We start from the raw sequence: 10,997 nt of genomic DNA on the forward strand, positions 1-10,997 counted from the left end.
ATTGATGCCTGGTAGATTCCATCTAGATATCTCTCACATGCATTCACATACATGAAGTTGTTCTACTGTGAGCACAATAGGCCCTATCAGCATATTTTCACGAGTGATATTGATGTAGTCCACAGTCAAAGCTTGCCAATCCAATCAAAGACCATGAGCCATCAACCATGTGGTCACTTTGGTGATATTAGGCTTCCTTCCTTTCATCCCCCAAGATGGTCTCAAAATTTAACCTCTCCTCACAATTCCTATAGGTTATAATGGATTTTTTTTCGATTATTGATCAAAGGGACAATTATAGCCTAAAACCCCACACTTCATACGCTTTACATGTAGAAAGACCAAAGAATGTTCCCATAAGAGATGGGGCACTTGTGTTATGAACTTATTAGTCAACCTCCCTTTCATCTCCTAGCCTATGGGCCCTATCTTTATAATTGGTTTGATGACGACAAAAAAAAAATGAAAATTACTATAACACCACCACTCCTAATGAGATTTCATCTCCCTCTTTTTTCTTTTTCCCCCTAAATCACCTATTCCAAGGCATAAACAAGGTGCGAATTCTTGATGAAGTTTGCCATTTCGCCCTCTTGCGAGACAGTGAATTTTGCTGATAATTTGCCCAAAGTTCTCGACATTGCAGATTGTGGTTCCAACGAGGGTTTCCGTCTCCTTCTCTATCAATCGGGGTCTTCTGCCGCTGCTGTTGCTTCTCTTTCAATCTTTTTCCATAATTTTATTATTGTTGTTGTCCTTGATATTCATCATAGAGATGATGATGTAGAGGGATACTTGGTCTTCGTCTCATTCTGCAATTATAATAAGCCATTCTCTTTATTTCCATTTTTTTATTTCTTTCTCCTCTTCATTTGGGTTTATGTTGTCTTTCGTTGTGAAGAAGCCTTAAATGTTCGAAACATAGAAGTTTGAAAGCGATTTTGATTGACATTTCATATGTTCGGCAATTTCCTAGCGTATTTTGAAGTTATCGTTGATTTCTCGCGATATATCGTCAATAAATTATAAACCTCATGTCGCACCTCCTTTCCGTATTGGTACTTACGGAAACAACAATATATCATCTCGTGTCGGCAATATATTGCGGACATGGCGGGTATAATGCTGCGCGATAGACAATTACCAAAATGTGAACAAAAAAAAAAGACAATTACCAAAATGTCTCTGTATTATGTTTATGACAGTTAGAATTACGTCTACGGAAAGATAAACTCATAAACATATAACGGCAACTTCTGGCGGGCCCACGCATAGGGTATCAGATCAGAGGGTTCAGGGGTATTTACAAATACCAGAGTTTCCTTACCAAAGAACCCTACTTCGATCATTTCAGCAACTTCTTTGTTCTTTGGCTGTTTTTGTGTACTGAACCACCTAACTTCATTTGAGCCCCAACAGTTTTCTAATGCTACAGCCGGGACCCATAGGGGTCATTCCAAGTTCAAGCCAAACAGAAACGGTTAAAAAACACTTTCAAGTTTCAAGTTTCAAATGTAAAGGGTAGCAGGTAATAAATTTCTGGCTCTCATTCCCTGATTCCCGTTATATTCACGATTCCCCTGCTGTCTTAACTAATAATTTTTGAAACTAGGACTTCTGGAATATCTTTTGGCTTTCTGTGTTTTCAAGACAAGAGTCCTTTTAAAGCAAAGAGAGAGAATATTGCAGCTTGAAATTAAGAAGCGACGGTGAAGGCTCTTCATCTCCTAAACTCTCACAGAGATCATGTGTTAGAGCAAGCTCTAGTCATCATGACTACCTTCACTTCCCTCCCCACAATATAAATATCCAACAAAAACAAAATCCCAATATGCTATCCCCCTTTTACCCTTCAAAATGGTTAAGTCTTGATGGATAGAACTCTCTTCTTGCAAGAAACGACGATAAGAAAGAGCGAAGGAAGAACAGGAACCAGTGAAGTTCAGAAGCTCTTTGAACGCCAGTCTATTTTCTGCATTAGGCTTTTGGATTTCGAAATCTCTGCTTTATGGGTTCGTTTTAAGGTTTTATTTGTTCAGGTCTGGCTGTTAAAGACAGTGAGTTCTTTGGTTCTGCTGCTGGGTTTCTTGAGTTAGGAGATAAGACAATGGAGGAGGGTTGGGTTACCAAGGGTCAAGAAACGGAAGCCAAGAAAGATGCGTTCAATGCGAATGTGGTTGAAAGTGAGTTATTCGCAGATTCGATTGGAGATGAATGCAGAGAGAGCAATTCCAGCTCCGATACATCTGCATCTGATGCGACAACTAATGAAGAAAGGTGTAACAGCAGCTCAGTAGAATCATCTTCAGCATCACCATTAGGTTGGCCTATCCGGGCGGAAGTACAAAATTGTTCATTTTCTGATGCTACCAAATCTAAAGAGAAGACCCATTTAGAGAACAAACAATTTGAGAAACAAGTCTCAGACGTTTCTGGTAAGTTAATCCTCCTATTCATGTGTTTTCATGGTTTCTTTCTGCACTGGTCTCTAGTTTAACTCTGGTCTCTGGGTTTAAATAGAGGTTGAGTTGATGAAGGAGAGGTTTTCAAAATTGTTGCTTGGGGAAGACATGTCTGGATGTGGGAAAGGGGTTTGCACAGCATTGGCGATTTCGAATGCCATCACTAATCTCTGTGGTAATCTTTCTACTCTAAGCCTAACTCTATTTTGATCGGAGAAACTAGTCTCTTATTGTATTCCAATTCATTGTAAATTTTATTGATCTCTACCCAATCTGTAGCAACGCTCTTCGGGCAAATTTGGAGATTAGAGCCCCTGCCTCCTGAGAAGAAATCAATGTGGCGAAGAGAGATGGAGTGGCTTCTTTGTGTTAGTGATCACATTGTTGAATTTGCTCCCTCTTGCCAAACATTCCCTGATGGAAGCAAGCTTGAGGTAGTTCTAGTTCTTGCATTCCAACCCACATGAAATTTCTAAAACTTTTTGGTTGTTTTACCTATTTCCACAACATTGGAGGACCATTGATTTTATCTTTTCCAATGCAAACTACTGTAAGTAAATTGGGCAATTACATGATTTTATAGCTACAAACAAAATCTGCAAAATGTTTGAGTGGTTCATTGAACTGATTTCCATTATTTGTTCCATGATGCATTAATCAGGTTATGACTTGCAGACCGCGATCAGATCTCTTTATTAATCTCCCCGCACTGCGTAAACTAGACAACATGCTTCTTGTGAGATTCACAAATGCTTGTTCCCAGTTCATTAACTACATTTCTTCTCATTTGGTGTTAGTTATCCAAGTTAACTGGTCTTTACCTTGCACAGGAGATATTGGATAGCTTCATCAATACTGAATTTTGGTATGTTGACCAAGGGATCTGCAACACAGATGCTGATGGATCGGCTTCTTTCCGTAGACCGCTTCAGCGTCAAGAGGAAAAGTGGTGGCTACCTGTTCCTCGTGTCCCGCCTGGTGGTCTCCAGGAAAATTCTAGGAAGCAATTACTACACAGGCGTGAGAGCACAAATCAAATCCTTAAAGCTGCCATGGCTATCAACAGCATTGCATTGGCTGAAATGGAAATCCCTGAATCCTACTTGGATGCTTTACCAAAGGTAGAGTTGAATGTGTGTTATATGATGAAATTTGTTTCCCTGGTTAATTACAAAGAACAAAGACCACTGACAAGTTCTGCATATTTGGTTTCAGAATGGAAGAGCTAGCCTGGGAGACATGATCTACCGTTACATAGTATCTGATCAGTTCTCTCCCGAATTCCTTCTGGATTGCATTGACCTATCTTCTGAACACCAGGCTCTTGAGATTGCTAACCGCGTCGAAACCTCCATGTATGTCTGGCGCAGAAGAACAAACTCAAGGTCTACGAGTAATAGTGCCCGTTCTGGTTCAAAGTCATCATGGGAGATGGTCAAGGAGATGATGGGTGATGCAGATAAGAGAGAGTTGCTTGCAGATCGAGCTGAAAGCCTCTTGCTTTGCGTGAAGCAGCGATTCCCAGGTCTGCCACAGACAACATTAGACATGAGCAAGATACAGCACAACAAGGTTTGTTCTTCTAATTGAGATCTTGTGTTGTACACACTGTCTAGTCTCAATTTAATAGACAAAGTTCAGTTTTGAAATGAATGTCTTGAATTGTCAGGATGTTGGGAAATCTATCCTAGAGAGCTACTCCAGAGTCTTGGAGAGCCTAGCATTCAACATTGTTGCCCGAATTGATGATCTTCTCTATGTTGATGACTTGACCAAGCACTCGGATGATTACACCTCCATTCACAGAGTCAGTGTGATTGCTCACAAGAGGGTTTCCATTCCGTACTCGGTGCCTGTCTCGAGCACTCCATATGCAACGGCTATCACCAACCCGAGCTTCTCACCTGCTCCTCTTATTAGCCCTGCAAGAGGACAGAGGCGACCTCCCTTCCCCAATGGTAACAAACCTTATCATCGTGGGTTTGGCGTAAAGAAAGTCTTGACAGATTATCTTGGAATGGATTTGAGAGGTAAAAGCTCTAGTAATTCACTTACGGGATCAGATACTAACTCAAGTTCAGCTCAACAAACACCAAAAAGATGGTCAAGCATGGAAAATTTGGATTTTCATAGAGGGATTTTAAGCCCTCCACCAAAAGACTAATTTTGAACATATAGATGAACAGAGAAACCAAGAGGAAGAAAGTTAACAATCCGATATTGTTTTATTCATGTTGTAATGAGTTTGATTGTTTAATGGTAAAGAGTTTGGGTGACTGGAAGGATTCTTTCTTGCACATTGCAGGGTCTATTTAGATTTTGATTAGAGCAAAATTCTTTTTTCTAGTCCCTCTGTACTCTTTTTCTTTTCTTTTGGTAAATCTTGTCCCTCTGTACAGTCCTAATTATATGTGAAGCTTCCAAGCTCTGTTGGCGATGTTTATCCAAGTGAGAACTTTTAAGTGTTTGTTTGATTTTGATTTCCTCCCATATCACCCAGTTGGAAATTACTCAAGAAAAGATCACCCGCTTTGAAATAATCAAATTCTATTCAAGCAAAGACAAACATTCTTAAGAAAGATGTCGTAGTTCAGTTCTCCTTGAGCCGGTGGGGTTGGCTTGGTTTGGTTTTTTTCTTTTTAAGCAAAGAAGATGTGCTATTATGATAGTTGCTTGTTAAAGCAAGGGCAAAAAAATTGAAACAGAAACATTTGCTATTATTGAATCGTCCTTAAATGAGGAAAATTTGAAAAAGTGCCCAAAAATTACTAGAAACATTTTTTAGGTAATAAGGAAAATTATTTTTTGAAATTAAAAACTCTAGGTAGCTTAGATCCTATTCTATGTAATAACAAAGCTTAGGAAAGAAAAAGAGGGAAGGTGTTTTGGGGGGAGTGGGGGTAGTTATAAGAAACAATCTTGCGTTTTCACTGTTGCTTTGGCAATGGCATCAACAATTATATTTGCTTCACGGCAGACTGGATTTCGAAGAACTCAATTGCCAGTTGTTGTACGTCTTGGATGATAAGGCTGACTTTCCATAGTGGTTGCGAAGATGGTTTACTGATCATATGGATAATACACTGGTTATCACTCTCCAACTAAACCTTTGATAATTGCATATCTCTTGCCTAGTAAGAGCTTTGCAAATGGCTAGTGCTTCTTGAAAGCCATCTTGACCAAAACAAAAAAGTATGTTTCCTCCCTGTCTCATGCAATGCCTCCATAGCCTGATAAGCATTTTTCCTTTGAAAATTGACCCATCAACATACTAGAATACACAGTACCCACATACAAAATATCCTAATTACTCATTCAAATTTCTAAAATTCCATATTTCTAAAGTAAATAAGGGTAATATAGGAATTTTAAAAACACAACAGGCATTGAGTCATTACTTAACCCTATTATTATAATGGTATGGGTACAACTAATATAACTTGAAGCATGCATGGGTGTAAATGTAATACAAAAATGAAAATATAAATGCAATTATCTACAAACTCTAATATTTTTGAGTTTTTTATAGGTTGCACACTGTGGTGGGGCTTGAATTCTATGTTGCATGCTTTAGTGCCTTAAATTATAGATTGCACACTCTCAAAATTACAAGTTGCATACTCTTAACATTACACCCAAGATTCTGTTGACTCATGAGCGAAATCACAATATCACCCTCATTAGAGTTGATACGGATAAAATATGATCGAACTTGGTTCATTCTTGGTTCGACCCTCGACTCCGGTCGGGATGAAAGGAATCGACTCGCTTCCGAGTGAACTGGGTCCATGAGACAGCTTGCTGAGGAAGAAAACTTACTCAGTCACAAGCATGCCCTAATCCGATACTTTCGGAGTAGGTTAATCAACCTAATGACGGCTAGCAGAATTCGGCGGTTGTCAATCATCGCTATCATATGGATAACCATCAAATAACAATCGGTTTATTCTAGGAGTCATCTACTAGTCCAAACTAGTAGAAGTCTATCACTCAACGGATCTATCAGTTAAGATCCAACGACTATCCGAAGAAGGCTCAAATACATCCAACGAAGAAGATTCGAAGGTACACTCTATATAAGACATCACCTACCCACAACGTAGAGGACGAACGAAAACACTCAGATGCTTACTATCTGAATCGTATTCTTGTTATTCCTTAGCTCTGTGCTCAAGTAGAGTTGTTTGTGATTAAGTTCATCAACTGACTTAGCCTTCGGAGGTGGACTCCCGATCCCAGCGGTTGGGCCACATCTAACGCTTTATTTTGCAGGTCATTCAAAGGAGATCTAAGGGCTGAGCAGATTTTGGACGCATCATTTGGTGCCGTCTGTAGGAAACGTTTCAGAAAGCTATGGTGACTAGATCAGCGGCAGCAGCAGCAGCTGTTGCACAACGAGATACTGGCATCCAAATTCCCGGAGTAAACAATCCAGATATTCCTCAGGGAAGTCGACCACTCGAAGTAGATGGTGGTCAGGGAGGTAACAATCCTCCAGATTCACTCTAGTATCAATTGGATCAACTGAAACTCTAGATGTTGGAGGTAAGTCAAGCACTTCGTGCACTGACCAGACAGGTGGTGATACCACAAGGCCTTGATCATCGTGGTGCCGAAAGGCGAGCATCACAGCGGGATCAAAGATTGATCAATGAACAGAATGTCGGTCAGAACTTTCGGGAAGGCGACCGAGTACCTAGGAGAACTGAGGATCTCCCTAGGTGCGGTAATCGGTTTGACGGACCACAAGGGAGTACTACCAATTCAAATACACGGTTGGGTGCAGGAGTACGAACTCACTCACCGACCAACAGACATGTCGCTCGGGTTAATGATCGTGTCGCTCGGGATAATGATCGTGCTGCTCGGGATAATGATTGTGTTGTTCGAGAGAATGATCGTGTTGTTCGAGGGAATGATCGTGTCGATGGGAGTCGATCCGCAAATATTGGTCAAGAATTGGCCAATATCAATCAAAAGCTCCGACAATTGGCGAGAGGGAGAATAACTGATGATATCTATTCAGTTATTCGAAAGACTCCATTTGCCGAGCCCATTGCCGGATATCAGTTTCCTCAAAATTTCCGTTTGCCAACTTTTTCCACGTTTGATGGCTCTGGAGATCCCACGGCCCACATCAGTTATTATCAGTAGACTATGGCAGTTGCAGGTAATTTTGATGAAATCCTTTGTAGGGTCTTTGGTTCGTCCTTGAAGGGAGCAGCACAGAAATGGTTCTCGAACCTCCCATCAGGAAGGATCCTAGATTTTGAAGAATTGGCACGCAAATTCATAGGACGATTCCAGAGTGGAATCCATATCAAGAAGACCGAGGAAACCTTGTTTACCATTAGACAAGGGAAGAGTGAATTGATTTGGGAATACCTGAAAAGATTCAACAGGGTTACAATGGAGATAGAAAATCTAGATGAGCAAGTAGCTAAAACTGCTTTGTTCACTGGACTCACAAATCGATGACTCTTGGAGTTATTACTTCAAGATATGCCTACAACTTATGCTGAATTGGTACAAAGATGCCAAAAACAGGTAGAAGTCACGGAAATTTAGACGCACGCCAGGGGGACAATAAAGCCTCTGCGAAAGAGCAGAAGGCTCCTGAGAACAAGCAGAAGCAGAAGCTGAATATTCGTGATCGAGTTGGAAGAATCATCAGGCGTGGCGACAAAGATCTCCCGACAAAAGTGAGTATACTCCATGAAATACTCCTCGGGCTGATGTTTTAAACATTATCAAGAAACGAAATATCTTGAAGTGGCCTCCGAAGCTTCCTACTAAACCTGGGGAGTAGGACAGAGAAAGGTATTGCCGTTTCCACAAGGATTACGGTCATTATACCAATGATTGCAGACATTTAAAGGCGGATATTGAAAGATTGATATCCCAGGGACATTTGTCCAATTTCGTCAACAAAAGACGAGAGGAACCACGTGACGCAGGTACCAAAAGGGACCGTTCGGTTAGCCCAGACCAACTGAAGGAGGCTCCTAAGTCTAAGAAGGGTAAGGAAGTGGTTGATGCTACTCGGTCACTGATCCTTACAATTTTTGGAGGTCCCGAGCCTGAATCACTCCGGAAGCTGAAAGCAAAATCAAAATTCGTTGGGGCCGGAGAAACGCAGAAGCGTAAAAGGCCAAATGGTGAGGGTTCGATCACCTTTGCCCGAAGAAGATGAAAGAGGCGTTTGTTTACCTCATGATGATGCCATAGTCATCAAGGTAGGGATTGCACGCTGAGAAGTACACAGGGTGTTAGTTGACACCAGGTTTGCTGCAGATCTTTTATCTTATGCAGCTTATCAGAAACTTAAGGTGGATGAAGACTTAATGGAGCCATCATCCATGCATCTATATGGCTTTGCAGGATCGTCTGCAATAGCGGAAGGATCGGTCTAGTTGGACCTATCAATTGGAAGCTTCCCCAAAGAAGCTACTGTTTGGGTAAATTTCTTAGTGGTTCGAGAGCTCCCAGCTTACAATGTAATCCTTGGGAGACCATCCTTATCAAAGTTTGGAGCTATCGTTTCTACGAAACATCTAAAAATAAAATTCCCGACAGAGGTGGGAATCGGTCAAGTTTCATCTGACCAGAGAATTTCTTGGCAATGTTATGTTGCATATCTAAAAGATAAGGAGGGCCCGAGGAAGGTAACTGCGTTACCAATTGAAGTACGAGATGATCGGGATCAGGCAGAAATGCAAAGGCCCGAGCCAGTAGAGAAACTGGAGAAAATTCAGTTGTATCCCAATGATGAAAAAAAAGTCACTTATATCGGATTTGAGTAGCTGGAAGAATTCAAAGGGGGAGTTAAAGTCTTTTCTTCAACAAAATAGTGACGTGTTCGTGTGGTCTGCAGATGACATGCCAGGAATTGATTGGCATGTTGCAGAGCACAAACTTTCGATAGATCCAAAGGTGAAACCAGTTATCCAGAAAAGGAGAAATTTCTCCATGGAAAAATACGAAGCCGTTCAGGGCGAAGTTGAAAAATTGAAGAGTTCTGGTTTCATCGAACCAATTGAATGTCCAATCTGGCTGGCCAAAGTGGTAATGGTCAAAAAGGAAAATGGGAAGTGGAGGATGTGTATAGATTACACAGATCTCAACAAGGTTTGCCCTAAAGATTGTTACCCGTTGCCCAGGATTGATTTGTTGATAGATGCAACTGCAGGATATGAAACCTTGAGTTTCATGGATGCCTACTCGGGATATAATCGGATCCTCATGAACAAGGAGGACGAAAAGTTTACGGCTTTCATGAGTGATTGTGAAAGTTTTTATTATAAAGTCATGCCGTTCGGCCTTAAGAATGCAGGGGCTACTTATCAGAGGGCCGTCAACAAAATTTTCAAAGATTTGATCGGGAAAAACGTCGAAGCTTATGTTGATGATATGCTGGTAAAGAGCATTGCAAGGACGAAACATATTGAAGATTTAACGGAGGTATTTTCGGTCTTTGCAAAAAATACCAAATGAAGGTGAATCCGAAGAAATGTGCCTTCGGAGTTTCTTCATGGTATCACAAAGAGGTATTGAGGCTAATCCAGCCAAAATACAGGCTTTAATTGATATGGAGGCCCCCAAAACTGTTCGAGATGTGCAATGTTTAACGGGGAGAGTAGCCGGTTTGAATTGTTTCATCTCACGGATCGGGAGAAAAATGTCAACCTTTTTTCAAGGCATTCAAAGACTTGAGGGGCAGTAAGGAGGCAAAATGGACTGAGGAGTGTCAAAAAACTTTCGAACAATTGAAGGAGACATTGGGAAGACCACCGCTATTATCTCAACCCGAGAAGGGAGAAATCTTGTAGCTATATTTAGCGACATCCCCTTCGACGATCAGTAGTGATACTCGTTGCGGAAAAAGACAAGAAGCGATGGCCAATATATTATGTCAGCCATGTACTACTTGACACGGAGACACGGTATTCTCGGATCGAGAAACGAGGCTCTAGCTCTTATGATAACAGCTAGGAAACTACGACCATATTTTCGGGCTCATTCCATCGAGGTATTTACTACTTTTCCCCTTAGTAAAGTTCTTCGTAAACCGATTTGTCCGGAAGAATGGTGGCTTGGTCGGTTGAACTCGGTGAGTTCCAAGTGAGCTTTAAGCCTCGCACGACCTCAAAGCTCGGGCACTAGCCGACTTTGTAGTAGAGACTACACCAATGGAAGACATTGCCAAACCCACTATCTCGACCATTTGGGAGGTATATGTGGATGGTTCGAGAGTAACAAGCGAGGGGCGTGCGGGGGTTGGAATTCTCTGAAAAGTCAGCGGGATTCATTATTCGGTATGCATTGAGATTTGCATTTGAAGCTGAGTAATAACGAGGCGGAGTAACTGGAAGCCCTAATAGCTGGACTTAGATTGTCAAAAGCATTGGCGATAGCGAGACGCAACTATTTATAGTGACTCACAAGCTTATTGTCAATCGAAGTACAAAGGGGGTATGGCGTTAAAGAACCCGATTCTGAGAAATACCAAGAGATTGTGCAAGCATTGTAGAAAGA

General features: G+C 41.3%; 1 protein-coding gene across 1 annotated transcript; it reads left to right on the forward strand.

Moving 5' to 3' along the window:
• Positions 1-1,381: 1,381 nt before the first annotated feature.
• On the forward strand, positions 1,382-5,029 carry LOC148999361 (rop guanine nucleotide exchange factor 7-like). The gene is made up of 7 exons (XM_089141231.1): positions 1,382-2,435; positions 2,521-2,637; positions 2,742-2,896; positions 3,124-3,198; positions 3,293-3,583; positions 3,678-4,034; positions 4,132-5,029. The coding sequence occupies exons 1-7, from the start codon at positions 2,108-2,110 to the stop codon at positions 4,624-4,626; spliced, it is 1,818 nt and encodes a 605-aa protein (XP_088997357.1). The 5' UTR covers positions 1,382-2,107; the 3' UTR covers positions 4,627-5,029.
• Positions 5,030-10,997: the final 5,968 nt, after the last annotated feature.

The sequence above is a fragment of the Hakea prostrata genome, unplaced genomic scaffold (genome assembly GCF_041222555.1).
Source record: "Hakea prostrata isolate BN-2017 unplaced genomic scaffold, UWA_Hpros_2 contig_13, whole genome shotgun sequence".
In the NCBI taxonomy this organism is placed as follows: Eukaryota; Viridiplantae; Streptophyta; class Magnoliopsida; order Proteales; family Proteaceae; genus Hakea; species Hakea prostrata.

Bases quoted from the DNA above. Each gene is read 5' to 3' on its own strand.
- LOC148999361 (XM_089141231.1), top strand. From the start codon at position 2,108: ATGGAGGAGGGTTGGGTTACCAAGGGTCAAGAAACGGAAGCCAAGAAA. The intron at 2,638-2,741 runs GTAATCTTTCTA...CCCAATCTGTAG, and splicing joins TGCCATCACTAATCTCTGTG to CAACGCTCTTCGGGCAAATT. The intron at 3,199-3,292 runs GTGAGATTCACA...TACCTTGCACAG, and splicing joins AACTAGACAACATGCTTCTT to GAGATATTGGATAGCTTCAT.